General features: G+C 34.6%; 2 protein-coding genes across 5 annotated transcripts in view; both read right to left on the reverse strand.

The window, feature by feature from the left end:
* Positions 1-17,969, reverse strand: part of LOC125676214 (uncharacterized) — a 499,894-nt gene that overhangs the window by 298,934 nt on the left and 182,991 nt on the right. The window lies entirely within an intron of this gene.
* Positions 6,843-9,127, reverse strand: LOC130052892 (multiple epidermal growth factor-like domains protein 11). Its single transcript, XM_056159087.1, has 3 exons — positions 8,972-9,127; positions 7,958-8,022; positions 6,843-7,068 (listed from the first exon to the last, which is right to left on the reverse strand). Exons 1-3 carry the CDS (start codon positions 9,058-9,060, stop codon positions 6,878-6,880), a joined length of 345 nt encoding a protein of 114 aa, XP_056015062.1. The 5' UTR covers positions 9,061-9,127; the 3' UTR covers positions 6,843-6,877.

Consider the following 17,969-nt stretch of genomic DNA (forward strand, 5'->3'; position numbering starts at 1 on the left):
TTGTTATACCGTATCTTGTGTTTTCAAATAAAAAGAAGAAAAACTAGTTAACATCACTTAGTGTATGGTGTGGTGTCTTTCATACGTCCATCATTGAAGGGATGTATCATGGTATGGCGACGTCCGTCCGTCTGTTCGGACCTTGTGGCCAGGATACAGACCGAACTATAAGCTCTAGGATTTTACAATTTGGTACGTTTGATCATCTTGAGTAGAGGACATTGTCTATTATTTTTCACTATCAAAGGTCAAGGTCGTAGTATCAATTAGTAATAAAATCTTTAGGCATATTGCAGACCGAACCGTAAGATCAAGGATATTGCAATATGGTACATTTGATCACCATGATGAAAGGAAGATGCCTGTTGTTTATCAATGTCAAATGTCAAAGTCACATTATCACTTAGTAGAGAACTTTGTAGGTATGATACAGACCCACCATAAGCCTCAGGATATTGCAACTTCGTACATTTGGTCACAATGATGAGGGGAATCTGCTTATTGTTTTTCAAGGTCAAAAGTCAAAGCCGTTATATCAGTTAAAAGGTAAAACTTGTAGGCAGTATACAGACCGAACTGTGGGGCTAGGACCGTCAAACTTAGTACACATATACTTTATGCCAAGTGGATGATGTCTATTGTTTCTCAAGGCCACGGTTTTAATAGCAGGAAACAGACTGAACCGTTGGGATTAGGACCATCAAACTTGGTACATATATACCTTAAGACATGTGAAAATTTTAGATAGACATTACATGAGTTGTCTGTTTTTATGATGCAAGGGGATTACGTCACACTCCGATGATTGCTGATACTACCTGAAGCCAAGTTCTACAAATTTTGGTGTCAGAAAAGGACCAAATGTTATCTGTTGACGGGTGTATCATGTACCGTTGTTGATACTCTTGATTAAATATAAAGTGCGCCTATAGTAATGAAATGACATGCATGTGCAAAATTGATTTAGTTACAAATGACAGGAGACAATGTAAATAATGAGAGAAGTCTACTGGGCTAGCTTGCTGGTATCAAAACATTTAATTCTTTCTTTTTTTTTTCTTTGTTTTAAGAGGAGACAATTTTGTTGTTGTTGCAAAATTGAAGGTATCATTCAAAGGCTAGAATTTCCCTTTTGTTGCGTGACGAACGTTTCTTTTAACGGTGTGGCTATGTTGAATAGTATTAAAATCGAGCTCCTGTAAATGAAGCAAACACTATCAAACATCTTGAAATGTCTTGAAAGGTTTGCAAACAATAGACATACCCAGCATTAAATTGAATAAAATGAAAGGGAGTCTACTTTCATTCGTTGATCAATTATTGTGATCTAAAGCTGTTATGCTAATACATTTACCAAATGTTGAAGATGTGTGAGAGGAAAAAAGAGAAAATAACGGACGATGAAATGCATAGATGTTATAAACAATAGAAAATTAAGGCTAGGGTAAGCACGGTTCTTGGACACTGGAGAATCCTTCACGTTGGGCGAATCCATAACGATTTATATGAACTATTTCGCGTGGACGTTAATATAGCTAAAATCAGCAGCCCTCGAACATTTAATTAGCTGCAGTGCACTACTTATCTGAAAGAATGCATTGGTATCCTTTGCACATTTGAATTTGTTCCAGGAAGAAAAAAGATTCATCACCTCTCGAACAGCATGATAAGATTTTCATTTTAAACCCACGGTTTGTTAAATTGGGAGTAGATCAAGTGACACTTCCTGAATTTTGGTGAGAAGAGAAAATAAGGCAAACGTTTTAAGGAAGTTAATATATGGTGATAATATCAGGAAATCAATGTCCCTATCAGTATTTCCAACACGCGAGATGTAACGGAAAGTGTTGTACCGCTAAGTTGTGTTCTGGATCAGTCAAGTGGTTTTGCTTTAAAAAATACAACAATTTGAGAAACATTATACATTAACGTAATTCTTCTGACATATGACCATGTTCCTTCTCCCTTCACCTTCACAGCATAGTTCAGTTTTTTAATGGTACATGTACATTATTGTTAAAGAAATTATGCATACAATTTTGAAATATTACACTAGTAGCTTGTAGTACACCAACATAACACGGCGAACTCTCCAAAAATAACATATATCTGAAGCTGGCCCATAATGCTCTATTTTGTCGTGGTTTTAATGTACATATTATAATATATTTTTCCAATGGGATTTTGTCATTATAATTCTGAAATAGTGCGTAATTCATCATCTTTTTTTAACGTTCGTACCTGATATGATATGATTTGTATGAGACATGATATAAAAGTGAGGTGGAAGATAAAAAGAATGTCAAAAAAGACGAACATCCCTATCTAACAACCATGCATAGCTATCTATACAGGTATACTGCTGTAGATTTGTTTCTATGAATGATAGAAATATAGCTTTCTTTTCTAAGCTATTGTTAAAGTCTACTTAGATAATTTTATCCGATTTAATGTCCTTGATTTGAATCGGAATAAAACATTGTCTTTAGAACACCCCCCCCCCTTCAAAGGAAAAAAAATGTAAACAGGAATAGATCCAGAAAGTATGAAATGGCGGAGTAATGAATATTGGATTGACAGATTTTCCAGCGGGGGTGGGGGTTTGGGTGGGTGTAAACACTTTACAATGATACAATAGTGTGGGCTTAAGGGGTTTTTCACAAAATAATCCTGTTTTGTTTTTATATTTTCAGGTAAATTAACAGAAATAAAAGGATTTTGACATATATATATATAACTCTGTATTAACGGTATGACAGAATCGGGGACAAAACATAATCATAAAATCATATACACTAAATTCCACTGGGAAGAAAGTCTTAAAGGTCCAATGAATTTAGCATTTGTAACATTTCATATAATTTGGGAGAATCCCAAGAATAGTTGTAATGAATTATTTCGTGGGGTGGTAGTGGTGGAGGGAAGTTGTGAATTGGTAGTTGTATTTTTCAAACTCTCCGCGTATAAATAGCAACCTTCTAACGAACTCGCCGCCTCATACGTTGTATCTTTATAATTGTTGCAAATATGTTATAAGTATTCTGGTTTATTTCTACCTTTTATCTGAATTACGAATGCAAGATAAAGGTTGCCTGTACCAGTTTTATTTAATGGATTATATCATCAGTTTAGAGTTTTCCTTCTTGAATAAGTTTTCCTTTGCCGTTGTTCAAATATGGAAATCATTACCAAATATGGAACTGGTCGATGAAGCCCAGTGGAACAGGGTTCGCTTCGTTAGTTCGAGCCCCGTTCAGGCTACGGTCGTGTCAAACCTAAGATGTAAACAGTCAGTGTAAGTAATGATTGCTCCGTCACCAAGCGCTCGGTATGTAGAAGTGAGAATCGCGATTCTTTCGAATATGACCTTGAAGATGAAGGTAACAGAAGGCAGAAGGCTTTGACACAATAAAGAAACCCTGCTGCTAAACATGCGGTCAAAAGCGCTGATGATTTGTCTGAATTTGTAGTACTTCACCTATAAATGGTGACCTATCAATATGAGTAAAAGAACCAACCAACCAAACATGAAGTCAAGGCCAGATGATTTTCAGCTGTTACTTTTAACTTACAGGTCAATAGTATCTATCTTTTTTAATTTACATACTTAGAAATACTTATGATTTTTTTTTCAAAATGCAGAAAAATCTAAATATAGCTATGAAAGTGTCGACGATTTGTTTGTTTAACAGGACATAAATAATCACACATATTGCAGAAAACTTTGCATAACTCGTTTAAACCAAGGGAAAGCATTTCATTACATATCAGCGTGAGGCGCTATAGTTTTTCAACAAGAGCCACATGGGCCACACAGCTCACCAGAGTCATGTTGGCAGTGATAATAAAAAAAATGCTCACGAGGTTTCAGTTCATGTGAGTTAAAAATGAACTTTGCATCTCATATTTACATTCTCATTTATTACTGTCGGAATTCCCAGCCGTTAGAATAGAATTATTATGTTTATATGCACGCATGTTCTTTACACTTACAGTCATTAGATAAATGGCCACCATTACAATTTGTTGGGATGTTAAAGGCACAACATTAGATATATAAACATTTTGAAATCATTTCATGAAAATGAAAATAAAATACAGCAAAATGAATACATCCCTGCCGGAGTATATTTGGCACCCATTTATTTGCGATAACTCGAAACATGTTCGCGTAATCAGCTGATCAAAGTATCATGAGAAGACAGCATCAAGATAAGAGTTGTCTTTTTCATCATTCATTTCATGACAAACGGCCGGACACTCCCACATGACATCATCATATGACGATGAGAGTCGAGGCGCGTTATCAGGATTTGTATGGCTTATAGTTTCTGTTGGGTTCATTTCACCTAATTCTACCACTTCCATGTAAGAATGAAATCGTTCATTACTGCTATTTTCTCTTCCCTTAGGTATTTTATGAGAATCTAAGTACGGTTGTAAGTTCTGTGGTTCGATATACGCTTCTTGTGTCTCTGGTTCAACATACGTGTCACTTCCGGCTATTGGTGATAAATAAGAGTCGTTAGGTTCAGATGACAAACTGGATTCTTCTGTACCAGGTGGTTTTCGTCCCCCTGGAGTCATATTTGCCATTTCTAGATATTGATCGATTTCCTGGTAATCAGACTCCATTTGTTGATAAAAGTGGTCTTTGTTTCCGTAGTGATAAAGTCCGCCATATTTCTTTTTGTCGGTGTCACGTGATTTAACAATAGAATCAACGGGTGCATTGTAATCTTCTACTTTTCTTTTGGAAATGTTTCGCTGTGCCGATTTTGATTTCAAACACTTCTGTATGATCATAACAAGTAGAAGAACGGATATAAACCCTCCCACACCAACAATCAAATAATTGGAACTGAACTGTCCGTTTTCAGGATTACTAACGGCTATAGGGGGTTTTGTTGAAGGCAACACTGTATAGTGATTGGTTATATTGGTGGTGGATGAAATTTGTGTTAAATATGGCGGTGATGTTGAGATATGCAAAATCTGATGCTGTGGAACTGTTGTAAAAACTGACGCATCTACAAATAAAATATGAATTAATGTTCATAATTCTAGTACCTTAATAATCAGTCCACTGTTTTATGTGAATGTACGCGAGTACCTAAAAACCCACTATATATGACGTTTAAATTTCTTGCAATAGATTATATTGGTATACTTTGTATACAAACCGGTAGGAACGGATAAATTCAATTTTTGATACTTTAGATTCATGGTACGTGTAATTCTTTGGCATTAGCTACGGTGTATGCTGTTAGATAATATCTACATGTAGATTCATTGAGATGCTATGAAGGTAGTGAATTATGACACTTTGACACTAGCTATGTTGCATATATATGTCGATAATGATTCCATGATACTGTGACACAATCTATCTCATGACGATACTACGTTCACAATGTCAATTTGAAGTATAGATATGACATGACTGTAATGAATTCATGGAAATACTATGAGACTAGCTATTTCATGACAAAAATATATCAATATTACAATAAAATGATACAATAATCCATTGACACAAGCTGTGTATCGTTGCGAGTATAGCAAATCCATGTTGCTTTGTTACTGGCTATGTTATGAGTATAGTTTATTCATGATAATGCTTTGACTTTAGCTGTACTATATGTATGTCAATAAAAATCATGATAATACTTTATTTTGACACTAGCTATGCTATACGGATGATAAATCCATGAAGAAAGATTATTTTGACACTAGCTATGTCATGTCGATAATAAACTCATGATATTACATTATTTTGACATTAGCTATGCTATGCCGACGATAAATCCATAATGATACATTATTTTGACACTAGCTATCTTATGTCGATGACACTAGGTATGTTATGCCATTGATAAATATATAATAATACAGCTATACTGTATGTTATGCCGATGATAAATTCATGATACATGTACTTTAATACTATAAATTCCATAAATATTTGAGAGGAATTTCTTGTCGCATAATTTCACGAGAAGTATCACTCGCTAATCAAAATTACTCGCGTTTATTTTTCTCTTGCTAAAATACACGCACAGACACTTGATCAACAGTGTATTCGCGACACACACAGACACTTGATCAACAGTGTATTCGCGACACACACAGACACTTGATCAACAGTGTATTCGCGACACACACAGACACTTGATCAACAGTGTATTTGCGACACACACAGACACTTGATCAACAGTGTATTCGCGACACACACAGACATTTGATCAATAGTGTACTCCCGACACACACATACACGTGATCAACAGTGTATTCGCGAATCTGTGTTATCGCGATTTGACTTCTACAAGTTATTTCGCAATATTAAGTACTCGCGTAAAATAAGTAATCTACAGTATTGAAGGTGGTTTGATATAGATCGAAATAAAAAATATAGCATTCCCAGCTCTGATATTGGAGATGCGATGTATTTATTTGTCCTGTTTTAAATATCAGGCGATAGTATATGCCAGAAATGTTTCATACCTAGAACTACTGTCAACAGATTCCAAAATGTATTTGCAACCAAAAATGAAACAACTACTTATGAAATTGTGTAAATAGATACAATTAAATGCCGAGGAAGTAAATGCATATAGTCTTTTCTTGTAGTTATTTATTAAGATTGGAATATACATGTATATTTATATGCATTACATGTTCATGCGTGAATATTACTCTTGAATATCTGTTTTGTATGTCATGAAAGGTGAACATAAAGAACAGTGATACATCTCATCTATGTTATTTTAACAGCGATTGGGGAAAATAAAAACTTGAAAAACGTTAATATTAGCTATGTTATAATCTGAACAGAATGGATACCTGAAGCTGTGACTGAGGCAGTATTTAATATTAGCTATGTTATAATCTGAACAGAATGGATACCTGAAGCTGTGACTGAGGCAGTATTTGTAGACAGACAACCTTTAACATGGTCACAATCTTCTGGGACACACGTAAGAGAACACAATCCTCCATAGTCCTTTCCAAATGAACCAAGAGGACAAGGTGTTTTACAAAAGTCTCCAAAATATCCAGGTACGCAAGCTGCAGATATAGTCAAGTATTACTGGGAAATAAATCAAGCTTCCGGAGAAGAGACGGGTGTTAATTACTTTATTCTTTATTTTCTGATGACAAAATGCTTATGATTATAAGTTGTAATAATGAATTCATAGGGTTTTATCTTATTTTCTTCTGTTTTCAATGATTAATTTGTTTTTCTATAGTGTCAAACCAGATTCCCTGGCTATTTTTATGATAAAAAATGGTAAGTAAAGTGAAGTGTTACTAGGAAGTAAATCAAGCTATTTCCTGTTGACACAATGTTAGTAGCGGGTATATGCTAGGGCCTCGGTGTATAGTCCATGATGGCCCGTCTTAAATGAAGTAGCAATGATTTTATGGGACTTCTGTTTTCTTTATTTTCTATCATTATCTTTTTCTAATCACCGGATGTTGTAGTAAATTATGACGTGATTATGAGCTAAGATGTTCAGATGATAAATAAAACGTCTTATTATATTGAATTTCACAATTTAAAAAGAACGGGAAATGTTAATTATGTGCTGAAGTACAGAACTGTATAAGAGACACATACGGTGTTTTAGTCTACATAATTCTTGGGGGGTAATATGCTTCCTGAAATTATTCTGCTTAATTCGTACAGGAACAGACAATCAATATCTAAAATGTTCAATATTACATGTTTTAGAATGGCTATTTATGATACGGTATTTATAATAGACAGATAGAGATTGTATTTATTTATTTGAATTAATCTTACGAACATTATTTTAAATTTTGTATCAATCAAGTAATCATTTCATCGACTGCTGATAATCGCATAGCGTATATACTCAAACTTGTCAAATGAAATTCATTTAAAAAATGTGTAGCTTTGTCCCAAGGTAAATTTCAAGTGTATCAATCTTACAATTGCATTCTCCATTTTCGTCTTTCTCGTAGTTGTCGCAGCATGCACTGGATCCTGCGTCGGTCCTGAATATACATCACATGGGAATTACAGAAAATAAATCTTTTTTTGTTTTGTTTTGATTCTGTTTTAAAATTTCATCTATAAATACGTCACCAGTTGAAGATGAAGTACCAGACATTTGGACCTTGAAAAACATAGTGCTCAGAGTTGTAGCAGTGTTTGGCGATTGAACAATTTCACTATTCACGTCGTAAATTTCACACGACCAACATACATGTACAGATGGAAACCGAAGCCAAGACCTGGGCACCTATTCACAAAATATCTTACGACTAAGATCAAAATTTACAAACACGGTAATTTCTTTATTTTTCATTTCTTTGTAGACTTTCTTAATTAATATGTAAAGTACATCCATGGTTTATAAAAGTTGAATACATATTTGTGACCTTGAGATCGGTATTTGATTATCAGACAGAATTATTTTTTTCGTCTTAGTCGTAAGATATTTTGTGAATATGGGCCCTGATCCCTAACTACTGGGCTATATGCGCCGTGGAAAAAATAACCCATAGAATTAGCTGAATGTATATGATCACGAACGTTTGCTCAAATAGATATTTTCAAGGAAGAAAGAGTTGCGTGATTCGATGACTGAGAAATTCAATTTTACCCTGTGTTGAGGCTTGTCAACATCATATACATAAATTATGCTAGAATGTTTAAACCCAGAGGCGGACCAATGGTTTTAAACCTGTGTGTATAATTTACTCGACAACCAGCAATTCACTATAACGAAACAGGCAAAACAATTATTTTCAACAAATAATCTGTAAATATGAGACTGTTCTGTTTACCGGTATGTTACTATAAAACATTGTTAGTCATAAACAGAGTGAATTGTTACATCAAATTTATTTCCTCGTTCTACGCTCTAAATGCCTTTAAATGCAAAAATGTTAAAATGAAGAATACATTAACAGAAAAAACAATATTCGATCTGAATTTTACCTGTTTCGAATGCAGACAGTTCTACTTTTGGTAATGGAAGATGAATACGCAAAGAGCAGAGGTAAAATTCCAACAGCTTTATAAGCCATTAAATCCAAACAAATACAGATTCAATTTAGATTCATCAAATCCAGGAATTACATCGTACAGTCAACATCAGGAAACTACGGCTTGTTTAATCGACATTTTTCTGATAAAATGGGATTGTCTTCAATATTCAGCAAATATTATCACATTTACATGTAGTGAACAATAATTCTAAAAATGTATTTTGGGATACGATAAAAGACAAAATGTCAAATGTGTGCATGCCATCAGGGATATTTTGTATATGTGTTTTGTTAAACAGCGGTACTGAAAATGTAGATCTGTTAATTCCTTAACGTAATTTCCATGTAACGTTAACATGTATGATTTAATTGTAATCATGAACGCAGAGGCAAATATAATACATGTATTAGGAAAGAGGTCTATAAGATTCACTGTCTATATTTACTATGTAACCCATTTTTCTACTGGACACAAATCTGGTTTAATGCAGTATACTAAGTATGCTATTGATTGTGGTGGGTAAATATTTTGGTGAATTCGTATTCGTTTATCTATACAATGTATATGAAAAGTGATATGCTTAAATTTAGCCATTTTTGTGAATCTTTGGAAATTGACAAAATAGGCCAAATTATACATCAGGCAAATAAATCGGCTAACCAGTGATACTGTATTCCATTTGTGCCAAAATGGTAGTCAGAATTTTAACAAATAGTTCACGCCTACTCTCTTGGCATGGTATACTAAAACATAACATTGTTATAATCAATATCAAGTTTTCATTATTTCTCTCAGTGACTCAAAGGAGCAAAGGGTGATCGCTCCGAATGCTTTTCCATTGTTGATTGATGTGGCTGTTTGGAACGTGATATCAGTTAGTTTAAATTACCATTGGTATGTAATTATTAAAAGTGGATGACAACCCATCATTTTTGCTGTAAGGAAATATGTCAACAAACTTGACACACGCATGTTTATGATTGTTTATCATAATTTATGTTTCATGATTATTTTACAGGGAGTTCTTATCCATTTTGTTTCCAATTTATATATTAATATCTAACAAAGGATCACACGAAAATAGGATACTGGTTGTAAACAAATCTCAAAATCACCTTAGTTCCAAGAAACGGATTGAATCTTCCTATACAAAGGGTGTTCGTTATATCTAATGTAATGAGTTTTATAAACGAAAATAATTCAAGCTGTCTGCATTGTCGTTGATCACGTACAGGAAAAGATATTGCAGGAATAATCAGGACATCTAGCAGTAAACTGGTTTGTAAGATGAGTATCATATGCAGTAATTTATCGACCCCTGGACTTAGAGTCCGGGACCCAGGGTTGACTACTTTAGTCATATATTGAAATATATTGAAATTACATCAAATCTGTATCTTAAAAATCGTCTTTACTTCGGGCCATCAAGGAGACAAGCTATTTTCATGATTATTATCAACACTCAAGGTTCTACCCAAATTGTAAAAATTCGTGATCCAAGGGTTTTAGGTTCAGGCTCTATGGTTGTGGGCAGATTGTCCTATACTATTTGTTAGGTCACCTGAATGAATTCGCTATCTGTTTATGTCCGTCGTCGTTCGTCGTGCGTCGTGCGTTAACATTTGAACATTTTCAGCTTCTTCTCTGAAACCCCTGAACCAATTTCAACCTATTTTGGCATATAGCATCTGTGGGTAGAGGGGAACAAAATTGTGAAATTTGTGGTCCCTGCCCCCCCCCCCCCCCTGGGGCCTGAGGTGTGGGGCAAAAACCATCAAAATGAGTGTAATTTAAAAAAAATCTTCTTCTTTACTCCTGGACATCAAGAAGCCAAACTGTGGGCATAATTATAATGAGCGTTGAGCCCTCTACCAAAATTGTGAAATTCATGGCCCCTGGGGCAGAGGTTCTTGTGTTAGGGTGGGGCTCTATTGGTCATATAGTGAAAATGTAGGAATTCTTTGAAAATCTTCTTCTCTGTCTCTGGGTATTAAGTAGACACACTAATAGCATGGTAATGATGAGCAAGGATGCCTCTTTAAAAATTGTGAAATTCATGACCCCTGGATCAGGGGTTCTGGTGCTAGGGTGGGGCTCTATAAGTCATTTAGTGAAAATTGTGAAATTCATGGCCCCTGGGTCAGTGGTTCTGGTATTAGGGTGGGGCCCTATTGATCATATAGTGAAAATGCATTTTATTTCTTTGAAAATCTTCTCCTCTGCTGCTGGGTATTAAGTAGACAAACTAATAGTATGATAATGATGATCAAGGATGCTTCTTTCAAAACTGAAATTTATGGCCCCTGGGTCAGGGGTTCTGGTGCAAAGGCGGGCTGATTGATTATATAGTGAAAATGCAATATTTCTTTGAAAATCTTCTGGGTTTTTTTTTCGTCGTCGTGCGTCGTGCGTTAACATTTGAACATTTTCAGCTTTTTATCTGAAACCCCTGAACCTATTTCAACCTATTTTGGCATATAGCATCTGTGGGTGGAGAGGAACAAAAATTGTGAAATTCGTGGTCCCTGCCCCCCTGGGGCCTGAGGGGTGGGGCAAAAACGATCAAAATGAGTGTAATTTTAAAAAATCTTCTTCTTTACTCCTGGACATTAAGAAGCCAAACTGTGGACATAATTATAATGAGCGTTGAGCCCTCTACCAAAATTGTGAAATTCATGGCCGCTGGGGCAGGGGTTCTTGTGTTAGGGTGGGGCTCTATTGGTCATATAGTGAAAATGTAGAAATTCTTTGAAAATCTTCTTATATTGGTTTTATCTAAGGAGTAAATAACCCTTTTCTTTATGATGTCTCAGACCTAGGTTTTTTAAAAAGGATTATTGATTGAACATAAAAATGACACATGTACTTCATGACCACAAAAGTAACATTCTTATATTTAAACACAAACCTAATTCAAACATTGGAAGGTTGTTACATGATACTCGGGTGACCTATAAGGCCCCTGAGCCTCTTGTTCATAGAGAATTCATTATCTTAGATAAATGTTGTCTTTACTACTAGAGGTCAATGAGAAAAACTCCTCACATGATTGTAAATCACTTACTGGTTCAAGCGATGAATCTTTGTTTGTAAGGGTTTTTATGTAGTTATGAATCAAAAATAGGTACGGTAACTCATCTTCATTCGACCCACCGACTGGGATATGAAATGTACCTAAAACTGAAGCATGGTTTTGAAGAATTTTTATTTTTATGTAGGAGCAGTTGGAGTATAATTACGATTACCACAAGATGAGTTATTGTATGCAAATTGATATAATTAATTGAATTCTTTATTTGATGTGAGATATTGATCACTGTTCGTAATCTTCATTTCAGTGATCTTTTTTTTTTCAAGACCTATAGTGGTTTAATTTCTGTCTATAGTGACTTATTTTCTCTCTCCAGAACTGTAGTGATTTATTTTCTGTCTCTGGATCTGTAGTGATTTATTTATTTTTTTCTTTAAATGCGTAGTCATTGTTTCTATCTGTAGATCTGTATTGATTTCTTTATGTCTCTCGATCTGTAGTGATTTATTTTCTGTCTCTCGATCTGTAGTGATTTATTTTCTGTCTCTAGATCTGTAGTGATTTATTTTCTGTCTCTCGATCTGTAGTGATTTATTTTCTGTCTTTAGATCTGTAGTGATTTATTTTCTGTCTTTAGATCTGTAGTGATTTATTGTCTGTCTCTTGATCTGTAGTGATTTATTTTCTGTCTCTAAATTGTATTGATTTGTTTTCTATCTCTAAATCTGTAGGGATTTATTTTCTTTCTCTAGATTACTACTCTAGATTCCCATGGGGATCCGGGTTGGAATATGTTCTCAGTATCCTTGTCGTAGAAGGCGACTAAATGGGGCGATCCTTCTGATGAGACCGCAAAAACTGAGGTCCCCTGCCACAACAGGTGTAGCACAATAAAGAACCCTCCCTGTTCAAAGGCCATAAGCGCGAAGCATAGGCCTAAATTTAGTAGCCCTTCACTAGCAGTGGTGATAGACCATGGGTCATTAACACATTACCTACCCCCTCTAGGGATTTTTCTACACTTTGATTTTTTGAAAGTGTGTATAAAATAAAGGTAAATGAAGGTTGTTTGACAAATTTATGTTGGGGCGTTTTCAAGATATGACCATTTGAATTTATAGAATTTTGCAAATTCAACATAGCCGTTACAGTGCTCCATACCGCATTAAAGACGACATATTACAAACACAAACGATGGACTAGGGGCTTCCCAGAGAGGACATCGTGATAAATACGTATAAAACATAGAAGACAGTATAATGTGGAAAGTGGTACATATTTTTAAATGTCTGCAAAATACAATTTTCATAGATACATTTCATCCATGATGAATATGTCTTTTGAAATTATACAGGTATTCCCAAAACAACATTAGCATGTTCAATATAGATAAACAGAATGGTAAGTGGTTCATTTCTAAATACTATAACCCACAGGCCCGATCTTTATATAATATATACAATATTAAGTTAATAAGTATATATTTCAACATGAAAATCAATCACTGCCCATATTTCCATGTATTCTCACTGTATATTTAATTTATGGAAGCCCATTAATGTATATAATCAATAAAGAGAAAGCACATGAGTTACTTTTGAGTAAACATGCAAAAATGGGGCAAACCCCGATAAATAATGACTTGAATAATGAGAATCGTACATATTGCAAACAATGAACTAATTTATAAATTATTTAGATGAATGAATTATATTCTACAATGGTAAAAAATATTTTGTCATACGTAAAATTGAACAATATTTCAATTTTCAGATAACTTTTAAAGATGTCACATTGGAAGAAGAAAAAAACACCTTTAAATTTTATGCCTGTTTAAAGTTCCTGTCAACATCAAGAATAAAGATGTATCCTACATTATGGATATAATGTAGAGGATAATGACAATCTTTTACGGAGCACAGTTCTCAAAAGATTAGATTGATTGATTGATTGTTTTTACGCCCCGTCGAGAATTTCTCACTCATATTGAGGCGTCACCAGCTGTAGGTGAAGCAGTACAAATTCAGACTGAAGCTAAGTACTCAGGGTCGTGAGTTCTTTATCGTGTCAAAGTCTGCCACGACACGGGACCTCCGTTTTTAAGGTCATAACCGAAAGACCCGTGGTTCTCATTTCTAAATACCGAGCGTTTGGCGAAGGAGCAATAATTACTTATTTTAAAGTCTTAGGGTTGATGTGGAGATGGCATGAGCGGGGCTCTAACTCACGACCTCCCGGTTACAAAGCGAACACTCTACCACTGAGCTACCGCGACCGGTTCAAAAGATTAGAGGACATGCAGAGTCCCAAGAATAATACATTGTAAATACATAGATTGCTTACTAGCTAGAAACTTTAAATGGTGCCTTACATGGCCTCTGTCGCTGGTGTTATCAATAATTTTACCAATATTAGTTACTAGAAGTAAAACTTAAGCATTGGGGAAGTTGCGCCTAGTCTAGTAAACGATAAGAGACGTTGCTCACTGTAGGCACTTTTCCCCGTCCATAAATGTCTGTTCTGTAATAAAGAAACTCGAGAACAAGGGGGGGGGGGCACACACTGCTAAAGTGTGACAAACAGTAGAAGCTATTAAAAACCTGCAAAGAATAAAAGTAACAATGACAAAATAAAAAGTTGGTTGGTTGATTGTATATTGTTTAACAAGCTGGAGAATTTTTCACTCATTTGGAGACGTTACCATTGTCGGTGAAGGGCTGCGAAATATAGGCCTATGCTCTGTGCTTAGTCTTTGAACAGGGAGGGATCTTTATCATGCCATACCTAGTGTGACATGGGACCTCGTTTTTTTTTACGGTCAAATCCGAGGAACCACCCCATTTCTAGTACGGATCCCCACGGGATAACAATAGGTAAAGTTCGATATATTGATTTGGTTGCTAAAGGGGCGATGTTTTATCTAACCTGTAGAAAAATCTACACTATGTCCAATGACAGAAAGTCTAAACTAAAGATGATATAATTCTCGAGCATCAGGGGAAGGAATTTGACTTTATCCGTATATATGGAGATAAGTATCGTGTAGAATTACGTGGTTGGGAGAATGACAATGCTCAGAGAAATATCCTTGTCATTTATCCCGATTCACCTAAAAGTGATTACAAAGCTTGAAACCTGAAGTCCAAAACAGAGAGAAAATTTGGTAGCAAATTCGAATTTAGGATAACTCCAAAAGGCAAACTTATATTCTGCAAGTATTGCTACTGAACAAGCAATTGAATCTGCATTTGTGTTAGGCCTCTCAGCAAGTCAAAGAATCTGCTATGATAATCAAAAGGCATATTTTTTACTGACACAAAATTGCCAATAACCTACAACGGCCATCTCTCCATCATTTCTGAATACATGTGTATAGAATGTTTTTTGCATTTTTCTTTTATGTCGTATCAGACAACCCATCTTTTTTCAATATCAAAAAAGTTTGTCAAATCGTGCTCTCGGGACACGTGCCTCAGTTATGAATGGCAAATGGATATCACCTAAGCACCTCACGTTTAAAATGACTATGCACCATCTGACAAAAAGTACCGAGTTAATTGCACTTTAAACATGTTAGGTCACTGTAGAAGTTCATCACAGATGCTGGAGCTTGACACTTCTATTTGCAATGCGATTACAAATTCTGAATAAATACTGCCTGCAAGCATATCTCTTACAAATATTTCAGTAATTCATAAATACACCTCGCTAAGTTCTTTAAAGCAAAATACATGTTTGCAAATGTCCATATTGTGATTGTGAGATTCTCGAAGTTTTTCCATTTTTTAACAATACTTTAATGAAAATTTTTCATGTTTTTGCCTCAAAACTTGTAAAGGTCTCCATGCATTAATGTCAGACAATCTAATTTACAATTAAAGGGGTATATACTTTCAGAAAATAGTTGTTTTCAAAGATCAATATTATCTATATGTGATCTGATGAATTTATTCAATTTTCAGCGAGTTTTTAAAAGAAATATCATAATTTAGTCCCAAACCTCGTAAATGCTCCCATATGTATGTCAAACAACTTGATATATAATCAAAGGGTTACATATGTTCACAAACTACTTCTTTACACTTGTCAATGGCATCTATACCGGATCTGAAGAGTTTCTCCAGTTTTCAGCTATTATTTTTACAAATTTTTAGGTTTTTGCCCCCAAACTAGAAAAGATCTCCATACAAATAATCTGATTTATAGTTAAAGGGTTACATACGTCCAGAAAATAATTGTTTTCAAGGGTTCATATTATCTATATATGATCTGAAGAAGTTTTCCATTTTTCAGCGATTTTTAAAAGAAAAATTCTGTTTTAGCCCCACATTGCTGTAATACCCCGGCATATTTATGTTAAACAACTTAATATATAATCGAAGGGATATCTACGTTCACAGAATACTTGTTTGCAAATGTGAAGAGTTTTTCCAGTTTTCGGCTATTAATTTTACAAATGTCATGCTTTTTGCCCCAAAACTCATAAACGCCCCCGCATAGAAATGTCAAACAACCTGATTTATAATCAGGAGGCTATGTACTTTAAAAAAAATACTTGTTTGCAAAAATCCCTAGGGGGGTCCCCAATTACCTTTACTAGCCCATGGTCTATGACGTCTCCATATAAGCGAAATATTCCCAAGAAGGACGTTAAACAATAATTGATCAATCTATCTATCTCTAGGTTTGTAGTGATTTATTTTCTGTCTCTAGATCTGTATTGATTTATTTTCTCTCTCGAAATCTGTAGTGATTTATTTTCTGTCTGTAGATCTGTATTGATTTATTTTCTGTCTGTAGATCTGTAGTGTTTTATTTTCTGTCTGTAGATCTGTAGTGATTTATTTTCTGTCTGTAGATCTGTAGTGATTTATTTTCTGTCTTTAGATCTGTAGTGATTTATTTTCTGTCTGTAGATCTGTAGTGATTTACTTTCTGTCTCTAGATCTGTATTGATTTATTATCTGTCTGTAGATCTGTAGTGATTTAGTTTATGTTTGTAGATCTGTAGTGATTTATTTTCTGTCTCTAGATCTGTAGTGATTTATTTTCTGTCTGTAGATCTGTAGTGATTTACTTTCTGTCTCTAGATCTGTATTGATTTATTATCTGTCTGTAGATCTGTAGTGAATTAGTTTATGTTTGTAGATCTGTAGTGATTTATTTTCTGTCTGTAGATCTGTAGTGATTTATTTTTTGTCTCTATATCTGTATTTCATTTTCTGTCTCTAGATCTGTAGTGATTTAGTTTATGTTTGTAGATCTGTAGTGATTTATTTTCTGTCTGTAGATATGTAGTGATTTACTTTCTGTCTCTAGATCTGTAGTGATTTATTTTCTGTCTGTAGATCTGTAGTGATTTATTTTCTGTCTTTAGATCTGTAGTGATTTATTTTCTGTCTGTAGATCTGTAGTGATTTATTTTCTGTCTCTAGATCTGTAGTGATTTATTTTCTGTCAGTAGATCTGTAGTGATTTATTTTCTGTCTCTAGATCTGTAGTGATTTATTTTCTGTCTGTAGATCTGTAGTGATTTATTTTCTGTCTCTAGATCTGTAGTGATTTATTTTCTGTCTGTAGATCTGTAGTGATTTATTTTTTGTCTCTAGATCTGTATTTTATTTTCTGTCTCTAGATCTGTAGTGATTTAGTTTATGTTTGTAGATCTGTAGTTATTTATTTTCTGTCTGTAGATATGTAGTGATTTACTTTCTGTCTCTAGATCTGTAGTGATTTATTTTCTGACTCTAGATCTGTATTTTATTTTCTGTCCCTAGATCTGTAGTGAATTAGTTTATGTTTGTAGATCTGTAGTGCTGTATTTTCTTTCTAATGACTTGTGATTCATTTTTAGACATGGTTGATGGTGAGGTTGGAGACCTGGAGAAGCGTGGAATCACTGAATCCTTTCAAGTG

Source organism: Ostrea edulis, chromosome 3 (genome assembly GCF_947568905.1).
Source record: "Ostrea edulis chromosome 3, xbOstEdul1.1, whole genome shotgun sequence".
Taxonomy (NCBI): domain Eukaryota; kingdom Metazoa; phylum Mollusca; class Bivalvia; order Ostreida; family Ostreidae; genus Ostrea; species Ostrea edulis.